Source organism: Amblyomma maculatum, chromosome 7 (assembly GCF_055883805.1).
Source record: "Amblyomma maculatum isolate TAMU_Amacu chromosome 7, ASM5588380v1, whole genome shotgun sequence".
Lineage (NCBI taxonomy): Eukaryota > Metazoa > Arthropoda > Arachnida > Ixodida > Ixodidae > Amblyomma > Amblyomma maculatum.
In genome coordinates this window covers 113,421,519-113,444,109 of record NC_139350.1, presented here as the reverse complement: position 1 = coordinate 113,444,109, position 22,591 = coordinate 113,421,519, and the positions used below count along the sequence as shown (strand labels likewise).

The window sequence follows — 22,591 nt, the reverse complement described above, 5'->3', positions numbered from 1 at the left end:
AATTCTGCGATCTTCTACGACACATTAGCAGGGTGGGCACACAATATAAAAGTACATGAATAATGGAAAATCCATGGGTAAGTTCATAAATACGAAAACAACAGCTGGGAAAGCAAAACTGCAAGCACAGGAATGCAGCATTACAAAAAAATAAAAATTAAAAGTTGGAAATAAACTACGTTTAGTGAGATTATTTAGTAAGAGTATTAGTAATATTATTTTGCACCCTAGCCATTCAGGTGACATATTGTGCATATACTTGCTAATTCACGCCTGCAATGACATTGCACTATATTGCTTAATACCCAGAGGAATTATTTAGTTTTGCATTTGTGTGTATTTTATTACAACTGATTACCTCTGTGCAATTTTAGGTTTAGGTTATGACGGGATATTCAATCATGAAACGAATAATAGAGTTATATCAGAGTGAACGTACATTGAGGGAGGGCTGAGCTTCTCAATATGTATGAGCAAAAATATGTTAAACGGGGCATTAGTTCGGATGTTGCCAACGTAATTTATCCAAGAATGGTTATAGCAGATTCTAAGGCCAAGGCGCTTGTAGGTGTACATAGAGATAGTTTTTTTTTCATAGTAGCCTAGTTAAACTGGACAGGCTTATTTTTCTTAGCTATACGTATAAACAATATATTTTCGGTTTGGTTTGTGGGGTTTACCGTCCCAAAGCAACTCAGGCTATGAGAGACACCGTAGAGCAGGACTCCAGAAATTTCGACCACCTGGGGTTCTTTAACGTGCACTGACATCGCACAGCACTCGGGCACCTTGCTGCTCGCCGCCATGGAAAAGCGGCCGCCGAGGCCAGGATTCAATCCCGGGTCCTTGGTCAAGCGCCATAACCACTGCGCCACCCAGGCGGCATAACAATATATTTTCGTAGATAGTATATATTAAACAGACAGTTATCAGTAGTCACGCCACGCTGTGAGAATGTTACTTAACTTTACTTAATCCTCAGTCGTACTAAACTTTTTATGCAATTCACAATAGTCGGCGTACTATTTAGTAGAAACTGAGATTTTGGCAAAAGTATTACAAAAATCAAGGAATAAAAAGCGCCCACAACAGAAGCATGGGGAACACCGGAGTCCACAAGAACTGTAGGGAAGGAACCACTTAAAACCAGAACCTACGGGGGTTCCTGAAATGAGCAAGTTTTGCGTGTAATTTGCCCATATGAATTGATGATTTCGCTTCCAAAGGAGCTTGTTGTGCGAAACATGATGAAATGCATTTTAACATGACAGCGTTAATGTACTGATTGCCGGAAATCCGGCACCGGCGTTTTCATTGCGAGGGGAGAATAACAATCATGACGCTGGTAGGTGACGTGGCCGAGCACTGAGTGAATGTACAGTGGTTGCCTGACGTCGCGTTTGGCACAGGCTGCGACCTCGATTCTCTTTTTTCATGTGCACAGGTGATGTCAGAATGAGCCCGCCAGACCCCCTGTCATCCACGTTGCTCCCTCATCATGCAGGCACGTTAACACGGATTAGTTAAAGTGGAATTTTATATGTGAGCTCGTAACAAGCACTATCACGTCGTACTCTGAAAGGCGGAGCTTAAGGGTCCCCCGTACTTTTTAATGTTCATGAATATAGGGTCCGTCTCGCTACCTTCATTTATTGCCTATATAAAGTCGAATAGCTTTTACAACTGTAGCAGCGGTGGACGTTCCCTGACAAAACCTTTACTGGGAATTAGCTTAAAAGTCGTGTTTCTGAAGAAAAGCATCTACGTCTTTATTATTGTTGTGCTCTAATGAATTGCATGGTTTGGTTTGTGGAATTTAACGTCCCATAGCAACTCAGGCTATGAGAGACGCCATAGTGGAGAACTCCGGAAATTTCGACCACCTGGGGTTCTTTAACGCGCACTGACATCGCACAGCACACGGGCGCCTTGCTGTTCGCCTTCACCGAAAAGCGCCGCCGAGGCCGGGATTCGATCCCGCGTCCTTGGGAACAGTAGTCGAGCACCGTAGCCACTGCGCCACCCCCGGCAGCAGGGGTTAATTATATAGGTAAGCAACTCAAAATACATATTGTGTCATAATTTTTATGAATTAGTTTAATTCTGGCCCTTCGTCAGTGCTCAGGAAGTTAACGTTCGCGCACTAAATTGTTAAAGAAGCAGCATAAGTATTGGGAACACCGCTCTAAATAATGCTTCATAAAAGGATATAGAATGTCATATGGTGCAGAAAATCACATCTCAAATTGACGGGAAATCAGTGGAAGAGCTGAGATTTGTTATCCTGTGTAAACATCTATTTCAAGTAATGATTGAAATATGTGCCCACCATAGCATCATCACACTCACACTAGCAATTAAATGTATTAGGGAGTGAAGCTGGAGTTACGTTCATTCCAGAATTTCTCTCGCGATTCTTGAATGAAAGCAGATAACAAAGTAAAAATATTTTCTACTCTTGTCATATTTTCTTGTCATTGTGAACCACGCTTCTGTAGTGTCTGAGATTTCATCAATGGCTCTTTTAGGAGCAATTTCCTACTCTTAATGTTTTCTGCGGTATTTTAAGAAAGTAGTTCTATGTTTTCTTCGTATAGGCCACACTCATCTCACACATACTGTTCTACTCGCAAAACAAGACAAACCCTTATGCGATGCATGCAGTAATTACCTGACTTATGCCTTATACTCGTGTAAAAAATTCGAACATTGAGGAGGAAACATTTCGCAGAAATTCTAAGATGAACAAATTCCTTTATGCCCAGCTTGAGTTTTAGGTGAAAATTCCCTTGTAAAATTATCCTGCATTATTAATTTTTTTAAAGAAGCTAATATACACACAGTATAGCCCAGAACAATTTTCTTGTCATTGTGAACCACGCTTCTGTAGTGTCTGAGATTTCATCAATGGCTCTTTTAGGAGCAATTTCCTACTCTTAATGTTTTCTGCGGTATTTTAAGAAAGTAGTTCTATGTTTTCTTCGTATAGGCCACACTCATCTCACACATACTGTTCTACTCGCAAAACAAGACAAACCCTTATGCGATGCATGCAGTAATTACCTGACTTATGCCTTATACTCGTGTAAAAAATTCGAACATTGAGGAGGAAACATTTCGCAGAAATTCTAAGATGAACAAATTCCTTTATGCCCAGCTTGAGTTTTAGGTGAAAATTCCCTTGTAAAATTATCCTGCATTATTAATTTTTTTAAAGAAGCTAATATACACACAGTATAGCCCAGAACAACTGCAATTCTTGAATGCACCAAACTGGTTTTTAACTTCGAGATTGGCGCATTTTTACCTTAGTTGCTTATGCGCCATTGAACACAACACAACGCATCATTTTCTGCGGTATTTTTCGTTTTCATTGGGAGCGCAATACGTCTCGGCAGTGACCCTGTGATTTGGTTTTAAAACAGTGCTTTAAGTTTCCGAAAAAAAAGAAGCGCTTTATGCGCTCTCATAAACATGGCTTGAAAATAGGACTGTTATTCACATTGCCATAGAACACAGCTGCGGGTCGAAACGAAGTCAAGAGCATCAATATAAGATTGATCATGCCCGCGGGGAAAATATATGAAAGAACCTAACAGTATCTCCGCGATGAATCTTATTACAACTGCTCTGTCAGCAGAAATACCGCTTGTTACATGCATTTGGCATTTCCTTTGAAAGCACCATTTATAAATGAATTAATAATTGAGCCTGACCTAATTTTAACTCTAGCAATATCCTTAAAAACCTCAAGGAGGAGAAAAGCAATTAAAATATACATCATACCTTGTACCTCATAACTGCAAGCATAACTTTACTTAGAAAAAAGGGGATTTATATCTGTGTGGTGTGCTCTTCTACATTGCGGTAGCATACTGTGGTAGCATACGACTGTATAGTGAAGAACACGCATATTATATGACTAGCTAAGGGCATGTGTGCATATGAAGGTCCACAAAGGGAGCCTGCAATAGGGTGCCATTAATGGACATGCGTCACGCGAAGCACAAGTGTCGCTCCATTTTTGTTTGTGTCATATTTTTGTTGCATCTGAGTCCGATCTCTATTTGAAAGGCAAGAAACAATGGAGTCTGCTGCATTTTTCACGTAGATGTATCAACGGCGTGTGAGCACGCCAAGCTTTTTAGAGACTGCAGGTGCTCCCCTCCTAGTGATTTGCATTACACTATGATGTAATTTGCAGTGTAATGCCACATTTCTAGTAACTGGGCACTAGCTAACAGTTTTCTCGACAACCCAATCGATATATCATGGATAAACGGCCCATTTAAGCAAGTTTCCGAGATCAAAGCAAAATCTGCACTGAAGAAATGCGTAAACCTGAGTGCTGCTGCGTTGTCCGCGAGACGTGTCAGAGGGATTCTGCGAGTGACAGATACTGCGCCTTTCCTTTCCTATAGACCAATTATAGAACACCAGTTAACTTTAATGTGTTCAACAAAACGCTGGTTTTGTTCAACAAGGGGCGCGTGATGCACCGTGTGCAGTAGCAACGTTCAGGCTTTCGAATTTCTACAATGCAGATTCTGCTTCATCTAGAAATTTTTCAGACTGCAGTTGGTTGATAACCTCTCTTTACACAATTTGCAACCATTCCCACCCATTTTTGCACGCTAATCTTATCCTTTCCCGCTCGTTCACGTTCAAACATTTTCAATGTTCAGCAACATGGAAGTTATGCTACGTCACTGGAAGTCCAGTACCGCGTGACCCCCTTTGAACGTCCATGTACCCCTCCGGCTATTTAGACGTCTGATTGACCAAACTTACTTCAATATATAGCTAATTAACCCAGATCAATCATTTTGATACTACCACACCTTTACGCTCTATTCGATGGCATCATTGTTTTCCAATATACCAAGTAGTTCCCATTTTACTGTTCCTAGAATGTCATTCCCAAGCGAAACCCATCTAAATGCCCATATGCTTACGTATTAAGAACATGTATAGCGTTCTCACATGAATGTGCCTCAATTTGTTCAGAGTTGGAAAATTTAGAAACTTTGCGGTATCAAAGAACTGACCACACAGATGTAAGTACATCCAGGGAGTACTCTCTGATAAGAAACATCAAACGTTTTTCCATTTTCACCTTCATTTTTAACTTAAGTGTGAAGGTTGGCATCTGAAATAGACGAAGATTGCGTAATCTTTTACGCGGTTACACACAGTAAAGAGAATCTTGTCAAACCAAAAGAATGGCGAGAACGTGTGTTTTCAGCATACTGCTCTTGTCTTATACCTTTACTACCTGACCTTGATGCGGTGTGCTCCTGTTCGACCGCAGGTCGGGTGTGGCATTGGATAAGAGGCGGCGCACCAGGAAACACATAGACAGGAAAGGGGACAAGCGCTGAACTAAATTTTGTTCGGGAGCTCCTCAAAATATATGCGCAACAACTTCAACAAAACAAACACAATAAGGTCGGATAAGATGCGGACCACCAGGCATCAAGGAAATGCAATTCTTTTTTTGATAGAATTGATAGTGATAGTGGGCTGACACATCAATTAGCTATTGCCTCTATTGACATATAAATAGCATTAGCTATTGCATCTACTTGAATAATCTATAATGCTGTTTTGCACTCATGTTACGCCAGGATTCTGCAGTCGGAAAAGTATTCTGCAAACGGATTCTGAATTTCCTAGATGCGCGAAGGTAAGCCGTCATTATCGATGTCACGGGATCCTCATATTATCCGACCTTGTTGTGTTTGTTTTGTTGAAGTTTCGTAATATTCTGACATGCTCCGGAATGAACTTTATTTATAGGTTCAGCGCTTGTCCCTCTTCCTGTCTATGTGTTTCCTGGTGCGCTGCCTTATAAACAATGCCGTAACAACTAGGCCAATTATCCGCTTTAAGGGAGTGGCAAAAACCTGATTCTCTTTTAGGGTTCACAAATATGCACAGCACTGACGGAGACATTCATTTGACGCTCTTCAATTCAAGCTTCACCTGATTTTGCTATTATTTGATGATGTAATTCTTGGCGATAATATGTAAAATTTTAAGATAAGCATGTCCATTTTATCCAGGCAACGGCACAGAATGCTATTTGCATTTTATTGCCGGATGTTTCATCAGCAGTACCATCCCACTATTAGTTTTGTTCAGCCCAAAGTTTGCAGAATAAAATCACTAAAAATCAGTAAAATCACTAAAAGAAAAAATATTTTGTGTTTATCTTTCTGACATTAGTTGTTTTACAAAAAACAGGAAACCTCAAACTGCAGTTTGACAAACCTTTAACTAACAAGTTTTACTCAATGAGAAATTCTTACAATGTTGTGAAAACCCATAACATATTTGTTATCAACATTTGAGGCCTGCCTTGCAAATCATCTTTGTAGCTTTGATATGAAAAAGCAGCTTATAGCTATAAGGGCACTTCAGTAGAGGCCCCTAGAAATTTCGGCAAGCTAAAGTTATTTCATGCGCACTGACACTAAACAGGACATGGATGCCACAAGTTTTGCATCCCTCAAACTCTCGTAGTCGGGATCAAACCTGCATACCTGGGGTTAGTTGTCGAGCACCCCAGCCGCTGATCTACCTTGGGAGGCGCATTTACAACTGCTTACACTAAGATCCTTAGAAAAGAAGCTGAAAAAAAGCCATTTGTCGCACCATGCAATTGCCTGCAAGGATAAAGTAGTGCAGATTGTTGATGTAATTATAAAAAAAAGCCCACGAGGGGCATCAGCTGCAGACTCTGCTGCTAGGAGTTCACTACGGAACTTATTCATCGTTGCCAACGATCAAGGAACGCTCATACATTCATTGCTGGCAATCACACTCTAAGGCTCATGGAAAGATGCTGAGGCATTAACGGGCTGAGGCCCGCCCGAGAGTCCAAGCCCCGCAAAGTGCACTAGTCAGTCTCTGATCCCTCACCAGCTTTCTGCCTCGGTCTCAGGCTAAGACAGACACATCTACTCCTATGCTATCGGTTGCAGGAGACCCAAAAAACGTTGACTTGATTACTTGACAAATGTATATTACCAAATAACAAGTGCACCAATGCTAGTCAAGCAGACAATAAGAAAATAGGGTGAATCCCGCGTTCGTACAGTTTCGCAAATCCTTACTTGAATTATGAGCAAAGCAGGCATTTGGTAGGTTTTTCAGCCACGAATAAAATAAGCAGAATATGTAATAAGGATTAAAAGCAAGAAAAAGGCTTGGTTTTTGTTTATGGGGTTTGAGTTCCCAAAGCGACTCAGGCTATGAGAAATGCCGTAGTGGAAGAGTCCGTAAATTATGACCATCTGGGGTTCTTTAATGTGCACTGACATCGTACAGCACGCGGACATCTGACGTCTGGCTTTTCACTTCCAGCGAAAAGCAGCCGCCATTGCCGGGATTCGATGCCTCATCTTTGGCCACAGTAGTGGAGTGCCCTAATCACTGCGCTACCACAGCGGGGTGAAGAAGAAAGATTGCTGATGTCATGTGGCCCGACGTCATGTGGCCATTTTTATATTGGTGAGATGTGACGCTGCTATAATGATCAACTACATAAACATGCAAATGATAATGATAGAGACCCGGTCATGTAGAAGCCACCCTGCACTTTATTATGCACAGAATAAAGGTTCCTACATGAATCTCAATTACACTGCTACCTTTACCCTATGTAATGATGAGAATTCGAGGCTCAATTACGAGGCTTTCAATATACAAATGCTAGGCACCACCTGTATTACCAGACCACTGGTAACTCTGTTCCCATATGAACACGTGTAATTTAATCATTAATGTTCCTTGATTTCAGCCAGGTTGTATCGGTGTGAGCTTTCGCTTTCTCGTTTTTATTTGTGTCATTTAGTTTATATAAATCCTATACATTTTGCAATACACTACTTCGCTGTCAATTGACGCATGTCTACCATTCTTGTCTTTTCTTCCGTGGCGCTATTTTATTCTCTTCATCCTGGGCGGTGCAGTGGTTAGGGCGCCTGACTTCTGTTCCCAAGGATGCAGTATAAAATTCAGCCTTAGCAGCCGTTTTTCGATCGGAGGTCAAATGTAAGACGCCCGTGTTCTGTGCGAGGCCAGTACACGTTAAAGAGACCAAGGTGGTAGAAATTTCCAAAGCCCCCCACTACGGTGTCTCTCAAAGCAACAATTGCTTTGGGACAATGACTCTCATAAATCAACCAAACTTGTGTCCTCGTTTCTCGGCACACGCAATGCAGCGGTGTCGCATTGCCGCTACCTTCACAGGCACCTGGGGAACAACATGAGTCCTCGAAATGCTTGGCCACAGCATCAACCCTTTGCTCAGAGTCTGAGCCAGAGCTTTTTGAAGAAGCAAGGAAGCTGTGTACCACAATCTTGCTCTTGCAAAAAATAGGTCATTGTAGCAAGAAGTTAAAGCAGCGAGAGAACTTTTAGCAGCCTCAAAGTAACATCTGATGATAAATGAACCTAATAACCTCATTCTTTCTGTATCGACAAATAAGCGCAAAAAAGGAGGTCGGGCTGGGCCGAACCCAGGCTTTAGGCGTGAGCACTAGGCCTTGCCGGGCTAAAACGCTCTGTGTGTTGGTCCGGGCTCGGGTCTGCAGCATAATGTCCGGGCTCGGTTTGAGCAGAGAGTTTCGGCTGCGCTCACCTCTTGAATAAAGTAAGCACATTCTTCGCCAAAAGTGCAGAAGCAAAACCATTTTTGTGTCCGCCGTAAAATGGAGCCAATGTGCCATTGTTAAAAGTCAAAAGGAATTTAAAATGCTTGGAAATTGCTTATATAAGTGCAAAATTGGCGCATAGCATTTCACGGCCCTTCAGTCTTAAACGACACCGGGACGGCTTCATTTTGCGGCTGAGATAAAGATCCTTTAGATTAAGGACTTGACCGAAGCTTTACCTACACTGAATACTTGAGACAAACATATTCTGTCACATACCATCCAAACCCCCAGCACATTCCTTGGCTTCTTCAGGAGGATTAGTGCGATGTGCTTTCCGGGGGCATTGTTTCTTGGCATGTGACCTGAAAAACATTGACCTTTAAGCAATGCTTAACACCACGCAATGAAAGTAAACGACAATACGTTGGAGAAAGAAATCTAAAAGACATCATTTCGTCAGAACACCGCCCTGGAGCTACTGGTAGAGCCATAATTATGCTGATATTAAGTAGCTGAAAAAAATATATGACACAATAAAAATATTGCTTCGCATTGACAATGTGGTCAGTACGCATGCAAACTGAAAGCTGAGCCATGTTTTGATGCTGTGGACGCCGATCTTTACTTTCCAGAGATGATTTCAGTTTTCATATTTCGATATATTGGTTCATGCACCCACGGTTTATCCAAAATAATCACAGGAATAAAACCTTTGGCTGCATTAGTTCAATTGATATGTATCTTGAACGAAATTGACATTTAGTAGAGAGTAGAATGTTGAACAATTTAAACGTAACCAATGCATGAAAAATCGAGTACAAGAACACAACACAGGACGGGTACTGGTTCAGACTTCGAGCCTTGCTACACATGTAGCAAGAACCCAGGATAGCGTCAGCCTCCCTAGAAAGCCAGAACCTCAAGTGTAATCCTTATTCTCTTGTGATAGTAGAACTGTCAAGATAGGCAGCACACTGACATAGTAAAGTTAACCAGGATTATCACTCTTAGTGTATTGATATAGAGAATACCCACTGTTGGAGAAGTATGCAAAAGCAAGACTTCAATCAGGGCAAGTTAGTTCCCTGCTGTTTAATGAAAACTATAGCATATATGAATAATTCTTCTAATAGGAATTCATAAAATGCAGCTTCCAAAGATATTCTTGTTAGTAGCAACAAAAATACTAACTCAGACTATAACCCTTATTCAACGCATTTGCTCCGACATCAGGCTCTTCTATATGCCGAACTAAGCATGAATCTGCCACAAACATTGTTAACTACATTGCTGTAATAGTCAGTTATATATAGAGCGCTTCAAATAATCCCAATAGGGGCAATAACCTTTTGCGGAATTATTGGTCCTGCGTTTCCTGTTATTAGTAATGTAACAACCATTCTTTCCTAAGTCCTGAACCAATGTTGAAAACAGTGTTAACAGAAGAGGAAAAGGAACTCCATTTTAGAAACAGGTTAGATGCATACAACTGATTCTACGGAGCCTTGCAAAAGAGACATTGATTTAGGGAACATGAGAGGAGTGCCGAGGATTACAGAGGATGAGCGTTTAGTTTTGGAGACATATTAATAGACAAAAGCCAATGCAAACTTCTCCCAGCCAAGAACAAAACCGGCAACTTAAAAAAACCGCTTCCTTAGGCAAATCGGGTTGTTCAGATTCAGCACAAAACTCCTGGTGTCATATTTTCTTATCAAATTTGCTGGGATCACCATGCCACCAACCTGTGCAACAAACTGGCAGCTGTAACCAAAGCACTAACCTGATGTCGCGATTTTTGGCAATAAAAGCTAAATTACATATACAGCGCGCTTCCTGTCTCACATAAGTTACTGTACATAGCCTAATATGGGTGACTATTTCGAAAGATAATATTGCCACACTACAGTACCTGCAGAAGTGGCAAGAATAGAATATTTTTCTTCCACACAGACTGTATTAAAAATACACCATTACTAAACTTCAGTACTGGTGTCGTTTTTGCATCTTATGTTCATTTTTCCTCTAGCCACTTTAAAAAATTCCTCACTGCTATTGCATTTTTAGTTGTGAAACCAGGGCCACGCACATACTCGAAGAACGGCATTGCAGACATTGCATTACAATTAGCCATAAAATTTAAATACCGAAATGCACAAAATCCCACATTAAATCTCCATAGTTGGCAGCAAATTTCTGTATATTTATTTTATAATTTTGTTCTAGATAATGCACACTAATTTTCAATTCTTTCATAAGTTGCGATTTTAGGAACATATTGCAAATACCTTCAACTGTCAAACTGTTCATCCGTGCGATTTTTCTACAGGCACTGTTACGCATTCCACTTCTGTTTTGCACTCTTGTTTGTACTATAACTCCATTATTGCTCTCAAATGGCGTGTTTTTGTCTGTGCTTTGCTGCTGTCTATTAGATGTACTACCATTTGCCAAGGGATAGGGTTACATGCCCTCGTCATAACAGTTTTCAGCCGTGGGGCCAGTCAAGGGTGTTTTCTTGGCAAATCAAGAAATGAGATGGAATATGTATAGGACAGAATACAATTCTTCGCCTAACATCCGATTCGTTGTTCAGGAAATATTTATTATGTATCTAACACGTGCACACGTGAATTGTCCGCATTCTCGAAAATCGGTGTCAGTGCTGCGAGCAAAGTATAATGACCACTCCCTCGGCAGGTTATATTTGGACAATGACGTGGCCGGTCTTTTAGACATGACCTAGCTGAGATAACAGGTGCTGTTAATGCCGGTAGCACTTCAGATTGGACTTAGAGATCGAAATCCTACGCTCCGCGACCAATTTCTAGTCAGCCATAAAAACGAGCAGGCCCATTCGCACAACTTGGTTTAAGTTGTGCTTTATAGTATATATGTCAGGTGGTGTAATAGATAGTATGATAGCTTCTATGCTATTGAGTGCGTGTGAGATAACAAAGGCGCAAATTAAGAGATTAGAAATTAAGGTAATAACAAAATGAGTGTACACGAGTGAGGATCCGCGAGGGGGGCAGCAAATGGAAGCCATTGCGCATCATTAACCTGAGGGGGTACTGTTTTTCAGTGTTACACATATCAAACAACTGGAAATTTCTGCTGATAGATGCTTTGCACTGTCAGAGCATGGGCGCTGCCGCATTTCATCACATGATTCCGCCACCCCTGCGCGCATAGTGTTCCGGGTGTGGCATACAGCAAGGAGCTTTTCGAGCTTTCGCGGAAGGTGCGAAAGCCTTCTTCACAGGAGCATTTGCTGTATTTAACACATCTTAATTTGCATATCTGCTACCTAATATAAGGATTGGTTTGAATCTGGGGACAAACACACAGCCTCTCGCAAGCTTATACATTTCCTTTTTTCTATTGATAATCTGATGGCGGTAGCGGAGAAAGTAAATAATTATCACGCATACTGAGTTTTCACAGTATTGAAGTCTGAAAGTTTCCTTTATAGTGCTTTGCATTGGAGCGTCTGCAAGAAATGTGGATAGAACTATTGAGGGCCTTAGCACTGCATGACATATACAACTGAACACGCGCGCGTGCGCATATGTTCGCCCACGTTTTCTACTGGTACGCTATTTTACTTTTCTTCAGCGTCCTGGCCAACTTGTACACTTCAAAGCAAGTTGCTTGAACGATTGTCTAAGTGCTCAGCTGTTCTCATTAAATAGACAAAACTGTGTGCCTCATTTGCTGTAATCAGTTGAATTGATAGATGATCTGTTGCTTTACATTATTCATCGGAAGTCACTGACAAGTCCACTTCATTACAAGAGCGGATAAGCTGAAGAATAAAATACCCTGTTTTACGAAATATCGCAGTTACGTGTTCTATTTTATTGTATGTACGGAACGGTTATCCCATTAATAGTAATGTTGAAAGTGTGTCGCCGAGGTAGGTTAACAACATTAATGCCGACTTTCTCAGCATCAGTCAGAAATCCTAGGACGAAGATGGAAAAGGAACCTCGGAGTGTCTCCGCTCTCTCGCCAACCGAAGCAAGAAAATAGGTTTCATCCTTACTGAAACAAAACTAAGCACCAGGATTGTACAATGTTACACTAGCCTTCAGTGTATTGGGAAGATCAAAAGTGTTTAGAAAAGTGGCAAAGAGACGTATTATAGCCGTCCTGCTGCGTGATTATCGACTCAGTCATTCGTGGAGGCTCTGCAAGGGCTGATGTTGTCTACCGGTAAAAATGTTTGCCAAGTTAAATTATTTTACCTCTGCTTGCATTCACAAAATCATGCACATTAGCAAAGAAATAAAACAACTTCAGAAAAAACTGTTTAAGACTCAAAAATCCCTGCGCGTAAGTTTCACCGTCAAATTTTTTGGCGATCTGAATAGCCGTCACTCAGTATTGCTATAAGAACGCGGGGAGTTGTAGGTAATGAAGAACTTCGTATACATGCTGCCTGACCTTTAAGGAGGAAATTATAGTCTTTCGTGATCCAAAGTCAGAATATGTCGACGTCAAACGATGCGTTCTTGAATGGACATTGAAGTGCACGCGCTGGCTTCGCTGCGAGTGGATTGAAGGATCAAAATATTTGCCCTGTTTCGTAGAGCTACGGGGAGGAACTGTTGCTAACCTCGATTTTATCGCTGCATCTCTCTTGTATTCAGTACAGCACTGTTTAGCAGAGCTTTCTGTGGCACAGTAAAGAGCACGTACTTTAATCATGGAATATGAGCTCAATCCTCTGCAAAATGCCGACGAAAGGAAAATTTGAGTTTTCTCTTTTTGTATATACCTTGCGCCATTGAACCGAGCGAGGTGACGCACCAGTGTTTGCTGGTGGCCACAATACTCGAAACAAAAAAAAAAAACAACAACACCGGACACTTTGGCAATTAAATGCCTGTTAAAACGCTTTGACATACAACACTTTCAGTTCCGCTGTCCGTCGTGGCTAAAAGGCTCGAAATGGCGGCATCTAGTGGCAGTACCACTGTTGCCGCATATTGTACGCAACATCAAACTGCTTCCTGTAAATTTCGTATAACCCTTAGCACTGCAATAAAACAGCAAATTATGCGGCTCATAAATATGGACGGTAAAATAGCAATACTGTGCTCATTTCCAGGTAATTAGGCGCAATGGTCCTTATATCGTCAGTATTTGTTTTAAATACTATTTTGACTGCTCACACTACATGGGTCAAGGCCGATAGAATGAAAATATATTTAAGAACCTTTATCAATAACGTGACATGAATGCAAGATAGGAACTTGGAACATATATGACAGACTAAGATATGAAGAAAACCATGAAAAAAAAGCTTGAAGGCACCTGCACCTCCACTTTACATCCTCCAGTCTGCTCCCTTGCTCTTACCCTGACCCTACACTCTCCACACCCATCTTCTTGTCATTGTATTTTGAAGTGGAATGCGGAATATTGATGTTTCTTAGCTAAATAAAACTGCAAAGCATTGTGATCAATTAAGACATTGATTTTAATAGCAGACATAATAAACAAAAACAAGAAAACCAGCGTATCACAGATGTCGCTGTTTTTATGGCCTGTTATCGCCTTTCAGAGCAATGCTTGGCTCAAAACAGAGTTACTGAACAGCTTCTATGGTTTAAAGTTGAATATTGATTTTTTTTTTAAGACCACTTGCGAAAATTCGTATTCATGGTTAAGGCATTAAGCACCAAGAAGCGCACTGTAAAATATATGCAGTTTAAATAAGTTATAACCGTACTGTTTAGAGTAACATATGGGATAAAACAGTGAACGTCTCCGGCACTGTGGGCTTTTCCATGTTTTCTATCCTAAAATAAACCGCTCATAACTGTAAAGATGCTGTAATAGTGCATTATCGTTTAAAATTTAATCAAGTCACCGAGAGCTAACCATTAAAAAAATAAGAAAAATGATACAACCCCGCCAAACAAACAATAATAATAATATTTTCTAAGCATTTCAATGTTTTAAGTGGGTTTTATTGCAAGTTGCTGGACAACATAAGCATATGCAGTGATTTCTAATTTTATATTTACGCCAGCAGAAACGTTCATGTTGGACTCTCGGTCCATAAACAACGAGCTCGATTTGAGATTTTCATAAAAAGTAAGCATGAGAAGACACAATTCGGGTTGTAAGGTAAGCAATTAGAAACTGTGCTGTACCGCATTTACAATCGACCGCCGATTCCAGCTCTAGCCTTCCAAATCTTGCATAGTTTTAGTGATAAGCAATGCACTAACTTGTGATTAGCCCATGATCCTTGTATCTCGCAGTCAGGTTCTTCTTCGGTGGCATGGGTGTAAAGGAATTTCTTGAAGTGATCCATCTTCACTTACCTACCAGCTGTGTCTCCTTCCAGGATGCGGCCAAATTTCATGACCTGTGTTTCTTCTCGGGCATGAGGAGTCTTATTCTTCAACATCTTCAGCAATGATCCTGACTTGATGAGAGCGCCACCACGCTTTGGCGTCTGTATCTTCTTGTTTCCTGCAGCTTGAAGCTTCGGGCTCCCGAGGGCGCCACTTTCTGCAGTAAGTGGGGGAGAGGGAGGACAAACAGCGAAACCGGAATTTGAATTATTGTTTCCTCAGACAACAGAAAAATGGAAATAAAAAAGAAACCATCTGTTCGAAGCTTCTCAATTATATAAGGGATCGCAGCTAGGCTAAATTCAGTAGAGTACATACACCAAGAAAATGTTTAAGGGCCTATAAAAGGCTTTTTTCTAAAACTAGAAAACTTCGCACCAGCAATAAGTATTCCATAAATTCTGACCACATGGCAAAACTCCTTGGCCAAGCTCTAGTAGATCCGACCATTCGGCCGATTGAAAATCTTTCCCCTCCTCTCCCCCTTTACTTAGCCCATTCCGGCACACAAGAAAAAGAAAATTAAGTCGCGACAGTGCCCCATCATGCGCTTTTCTGCCCGTACAACTTGGGAGCGGCCAGTGTCCGGGTGCGTAGAGCTAGCTCCAATCACGCCATAAGGGAGTTTGTGAGTAGGGTTGTGTGGCGCCATGAGAGTATATCATTGTTAATACGGGAATGAATGAAGACATGATACAATAACATAAGAGTAGATATGGGAAAGAATATACGGGATAAAACAATTTGAATTCCATAAGTAATTTTCTTGTTTATGCGATCTATATGATGATAAAACTTCAGACTGGATCGAATTTAACCCCTAAGTATATGCAGCAATCGTTGGGAGAAACTGCTTAGTGAATCACTGAAATGAAAGGAATAGAGTTAGGCAGTCACGATCGCGAAGTAAACGACAAATTTGGTCTTAGTATTGAAAATTGAAAAAAATATATATATTTCCAGTAATATACAGGAAATGGGCCTCAGGCGAAAAGCTACAACGATAACTTGAAAGATGTCCGAGGCCCAGTAATGGCAGAGCAGCAAGACGTGTGACATTAAGGCAAATATATACATATATAACATGAAAATTATGAAGCACAGAAAGAGCACATATATACAAATGAAACAGCAAGTTAAAAACCAGCACAGTAAATTAACGGCCCACAATAATGTAACTGTAGGCACAAAACATGGCAAAACGTAATGAAAATGAAATGACTATTTTTATAATAAAGTTTAAGGCAAGGAACGGAAAGTACAGAGAGACAGTGCGGAATTGATAAAACAAAGCTTAAATTCCTTAATTGAGGCGCTAAAAATGTTTCGGTTGTGTATTTTTTAATGATTTAATATGCATGGTAAAGTAAAACGAAAGCTCTGGTTACCGCATAAGGTCCTCTTTCGAGGAACGTCCCATATTTGTTTACTTCTGGTGTGAAAGGGTTCTTCGTAAGGCTTAAGTCCTGATATTTTCTTCAAGACATCAGTTAAGCATTGAGGTGACAATTTAAGGCTGTGAAGTTGACGATACTCAGTCATGGTATGAACACGGTGAATCCTATATTGCGAAAATAATGTTTCTGTGTGGGCAGTGTAGCATGCACCAGCGATCAATCTAATTGCCTTCTTTTGGAGACCAAGTTTGATGTTTAGATATGTTTTGGATGTTGTACCACAAACGAAGGGACAATAGTTTGTGTGATTGAATTATAGCGTGGTAAAAAAGGAGCTTATACTTTGGGGGAAATTCGCTACGCAGTCTGGAGAGGAAACCGACAGATCTGGTAAGCTTGCTTTCAATATACATTATATGGTCAGACCACATCATGCGAGAGTCGAATACAACACCGAGCGATTTGAGCTTCTCTATAATTTCAATAATGTTATTTTCTGGATGCGGAGTATTGTTTACTGTAATATCAAGGCTAAGGGGACGAATCAAGACTGCTTTAGTCCAGGTAAAGTTAACTACCAAACCAACACTGACTTGTAAACAATTTAGCTTGAACGAAGCCATAGCGTTAGCAAGGTCATGGTTAAGTTTGCTAACTAGCGAAGAGACACAATTGTCAAAGCTTAGGATCGTGGTGTCATCAGCGTATACAAGGCGATTGGTGGATGTAAGACAGTTAGACAGATCATTAGTGTTAAGTAACAATAGAAGCAGTCTTAAGCTGGAATCTTGAGGGAAGCCTATATAAGTTGTTACTTTCTAGTAAGTCCCTGCAACACTAACAACCTGATTTCTTTCCACTAACTACGAAGTAGCGATAAAGGTGGGATTGTAATTCCAATTCTTTCGAGTTTAATAAATTGAATGGCGTGATTAGGCGAGTCGAAAGCCTTACATAAGTATATGAACACACAGGCAGCACATTCATTATTCTCAAGCTACTTCTTGAGTTGCTCTGTCAGACACACAATTGCTGGATCAGTAGTGTACCCGGAGCGGAACCCATACTGACACAGAGAAAGGCTCCTAAACTTGGCAAGATATTTCTAAGGCGCTTTAGAATGTGCTTTTTTTATTTTTTCACTAAAAAACGGTAGCGCACAAATTGCTCTAGTCCTTTTTTAGGGTGCGATAATCTTTCTTAAAAACTGGTGTTATCATACTTTAATTCGCGGGAACCTGTTTTAAACATAAAATAATGATTGCAGTTAAAACATGAAATATAAGTTTGGAATGAGTTTAATATGATTGAGGTAAAAAGGATATCGAGGCCAGCACATGTTACCTTGAGGCTGTTAATAACGCAAGCTTCTTCAGGTGCTGTTGGAAATTAGAAAAACGAATGCGCAAGGCGAATAGGTGGATGCGAATAGCAAGATGTAGTATCATTATTCATACATAGAAAAAAGTTGCTTAAGGCATACACTAAATCTGAGGGGTGGCAATATTCCTCGCCATCATCTACTATCTTGGTAATCATATGTTTCTTACAGCGATTTATGAAAACGTTGACATTCACCCATTTTTTCCCGATATTGCTTCCGCAGCTTAGTAGCTTACAGTCATAGTACTTTCGTTTCGCTATATTTGATTGTGCTGAGAAAGAGCTGGCAATTTTTTTTTGTATCTACCTAGCAATCTTGCGTTGAAGGGTAGGTTTTTTTCCTTTTCAGAGACATTTTTTCTATTGCACTAAGACTTCAGCAACTGTTCTGTTAACCATGGATACTATGATGGTGCTATCCTTTTATTTTTTCTTTGAGGAAATGTGGCTGATACTATGATAACAGCAGTTTAGAAAACAGCAAAAACTCTTCTTGTGGGTCAGTCAATGAGCGTACCTCGGACCAGTCAGCGTCACATACGCAGTAATGAATGAGAGCTCATCGAATAAAACTTTGTGAGACGTGGTTGTGTTAGACTAATCATTGGAGTGAAAACGCAAACAGATATGATAGTCGTAGGTAATATTGATTAATAAAACGCATGCATATGATGGACTACCAAAATTAGTAAGTGTTGGATTAGAGCGCCTGGACTCCTGTGTGTACATTGTGTTGAAACAGCAGTCAAGCATTCATACCCAAAATTTTTGTAGACAGTTCGAACAAACATAAAGGCGGAATATGTGTCATTAAGGTTATTGCTGATGTCACTCATAATTACTACAATGCATTTCTCAAATGACAACACTTCCAAGGCATGCTCAAGAGCGTTGCAATACTCACAAGTTGAAGATGATGGTGAATACAGCGTAAAATTACCTTTTTGTCATCAATATTAATAAGAGTAATCAAATTCTAACCAGACTAATCCACAGTAAGCAATTTTAAATCCAAGATCATACCCACGCTTATACGTGGTGGTAGACAACACAAAAATGGCCGCACCCCCATTACGGCTCAGCTGTCTGTGACAATACTCATCAGAAAAATGAAAGATGGCTTAGCTCTGCTATGCCTGGATATACGTCGCAAAAAGCAGTGGCTACCTCGGGATCCGAAGAAGTTAATTTCTCCAGTCTCTAGCGCCATTCGCATGTAGCTAAACTTTCCTTGGCTTCCATGTCGAGCGCGTCTGAGTTCACTAGCGTGTATATATATATATATATATATATATATATATATATATATATATATATATATATATATATATATATATATATTGTGGGAGCGCAACGCGTGAACTTTAACCTCTTTCATTAGTATAGATCCATCATCATCATCATCGCTGACTGCTGCTCGGAGCGTCGCGTGCTGTGTGCCAGCTGGTTCTGGAATAGAATTGTGCAAGTGCTGTCCCACAAGTGGTGGAGGTGCGGGGTAAGAGCTAGGCCGTCGGAGGTCTACCGAGGAGCAGGCATAACGAAGGCCTCGCCATGGAGAGGGTAGTTCAATGCCACGATGATCAAATGCTCGCGTCCTGGGGGCAAAACGAAATCAACTGCTGCGAACACGTGTGGTGGTGAACAATCAGAAGTCGGTAATATATCGGGGTCCACAAGATGAATAAGGCGCTCACGGCAAGAGATGAGGGCGGACGCCGACGATAAGAAATCCCACCCCAAGATCATGAGATGAACGCACGTGGGGAGCACAATAAATTCAATATGATGCCGCTGGTTATCGATGAGGACACGTGCTGTGCATTGGCCGGTGGGTTTCATAATAGTTCCATTAGCTAAACGAAGTGGCGGACCGATGTATGGCGTTAGAACTTTGCGCAGATGAGAACGCAGAGAGCAATGCATGACGGAATAAGCGGCGCCGGTGTCGATGAGGGCCTCAACGTACAATCCTTCAACAATCACTACTAACATACTCGACGGTCGCCCAGGAGGAATTGTAGATTTCGAACTCGAAGCAGCTTTCCCTCCAAAAACTGCTTCGGTTAGTTTTCCGTTATAGGTTGGAAGGGTTGCGAGGCAGGACGAAGCGATGACGTGCGGCGAAAAGGCGAAGGGGATCGGCGTCGGGAAGGACGCGAGGGCCGTGAAACATCGGTGGAATTCGTAGGAGAGGAAGAACGCCGGTAAAATTCTGAGTAGGGCAGTGTAGAATCATCAGACTGGCGCACGCGGGCACGTTCAAAGGGAGCATAACCCCGTTGCTCGTTTTGCTGGCGGCGGCGACAGACACGGGCAATGTGGCCACGTATCCCACAATAGTAGCACACAGGGCGGGAGGGGCGCCAGGCTGTAACAGGACGGTGCACTGTAGGATATGGTATCATGGCAGCGACGTGACCGCACACGGGTGCCGAACAAGTCGGGGAAGGCGGGGTGGGTTGACGTGGCGGAGGTGCGATTCGTATTCCCCACCTCTCGCTTTAGACCCACCTACCGTTCTCCCTGGAGCTCCGTTCAGGCCTTCGCTTGCATCAACGGCCCTGCGCTATGGATGAGGGCAACGGTACTCGCTCACCCCCGGCGTCTCCTGCTCCTACTGCGGCTGCCCCTGCCTGGACTGTCACCAGCCGCCAGCGCGATCCCCAAATCTTTGCTGGCCTTCGCGGTGAAGATGTCGACGACTGGCTCGACAACTACAACAGGCTCAGTACATTTAACCCCTGGGATGACGCTCATAAACTGCTCAACGTCGTCTTCTACTTGGCTGACGTCGCCAAACCTGGTTCCTCAATCACGAGGATGACATCGCTGACTGGCCTACATTCACGGACCAGCTAAAGAAAATTTTCGGCACTCCGGCTGGTCGCTCAGAGCAGGCAAAGAAAAAACTTGAAGCTCGTCTCCAGTAGCCCGGCGAGTCCTTATGCATCGTATATCGAGGACGTTCTGGCTCTTTGTCGCCGTGTCGACACTGCTATGCCTGAATCTGAGCGCGTTCGCCTCTTAATTAAGGACATCAACACTGCTGCTTTCAATGCCTTCGTGGTTAAAAATCCATCGTCCGTGTCTGACATCACATCCACATGCCAACGTCTGGACCAGCTGCAGTCGTGCCGCCTCGTGAAAGACTCCAGTGATGGTGGCTCCCTCATAGATGGAAATTTGCGATCCCTAATACGCACCATGATCCGAGAGGAGCTCTACGGCCTTACAAACCCCTCTGCAGTATATCCAACTCTTCCGCCAGCAAAGGTGAATTTGCGCAGCATCATCAAAAATGAACTGACGAATTTCAACTGCACTGTGGCACCTGCCCCACCTCCCATTGCCTCGTGCCTCACCTCCTTCACCCGTGGTTGCGCGGTGGTTGCGGCCCTCAGTACAACTCTCCAACCGTTCTTACTGCCCAGAGGAGCCGCAGTTGGGTTTATTTTTGACTGCGATCCCGTTCCCCTCAACACACATTCCAGCGCACCACCGCCTGCTGCCAAGCCTCCATTTCCGACATCCTCTGCGCTCGCAGCCGCCATCAGTCCTGACCTTACATCCCGAGCAGTCCACAGCTCTGCTAGATGTCCTCTTGCGGCACCGAGAGTCTTTTGATGTGTGCGCCTCAGCGTTGGGGAAGACCTCCGTCACCTCTCATCGCATAGAGACGGACGGCTCTGCTATTGTTCGACGAAGGCCGTATCGCGTTTCAGCAGCAGAACGCAAAGTCATTGAGGAGCAAGTTGCTGACATGCTTGCTCGAAATGTCATCCGGCCTACTACGAGCTCTTGGTCCTCACCTGTGGTCCTAGTTCGAAAATAAGATGGCTCAGTCCGCTTCTGCGTGAATTAACGGGCACTTAATAAGATCACGCGCAAGGATGTTTACCCTTTGCCTCGTATTGATGACGCATTAGACTGCCTCCAAGGCGCTGAGTATTTCTCCAGTCTCGACCTCCGCTCGCGATACTGGCAAATTCCTATGCACGATGCAGACAAGGACAAGACTGCCTTTTCTACCCCCGACGGTCTCTACGAATTTAACGTGATGCCTTTCGGACTCTGCAATGCTCCGGCCACCTTTGAGCGCATGATTGATACCGTGCTTCGCCTATGTTAACGAGATAACATGCCTATGTTATCTCGACGACATCATTGTCTTCTCGTCAAACTTCGTTCAGCACTTGCAGCGTCTTACTGAAGTCCTCACGTGCCCAGGCGGGGCTTCAGCTGAATACTAAGAAATGCCACTTTGCCAGTAAGACCATCACAATACTCGGCCATGCCGTTAGTAAGGCAGAAATCCAGCCTGATCCCGAAAAAATTACGGCTGTCGTTAATTTTCCTCGGCCCCGACGTCAGAAAGATCTTCGCAGCTTCCTTGGCTTAGCCTCCTACTTCCGCCGTTTTATTCGGAACTTTGCAACAATTGCGACCCCGTTACACAAGCTCGTGTCTTCCAAAGTGTTTTACACCTGGTCCACTGAATGTGAAGACGCCTTCAACGCTCTCAAGCAGGCACTGACTTCCACTACTGTGTTCGCCATTTTGACTCTGACGCGCCCACCATACTTCACACAGACGCCAGTGGCCACGGTATTGGCGCGGTTCTCTTGCAACGCAACGCAGTGTCTGAAGAGCAAGTTGTCGCATACGCCAGTCGTACGCTTACTGCAGCTGAGAGTAACTATACTATTACTGAGCAAGAGTGCCTCACCGTTGTTTGGTCGGTTCAAACATTTCGACCTTATTTGTATGGCCG

General features: G+C 42.5%; 1 protein-coding gene across 1 annotated transcript in view; it reads right to left on the bottom strand.

Annotated features, from left to right (window-relative positions):
* LOC146184449 (uncharacterized) overlaps positions 1-22,591 on the bottom strand; it is a 153,403-nt gene that overhangs the window by 7,929 nt on the left and 122,883 nt on the right. The window contains exon 4 of the mRNA XM_084608543.1: positions 15,009-15,194. Coding sequence (XP_084464669.1) covers positions 15,009-15,194 — 186 coding nt within the window. The remainder of the gene's footprint in view (positions 1-15,008; positions 15,195-22,591) is intronic.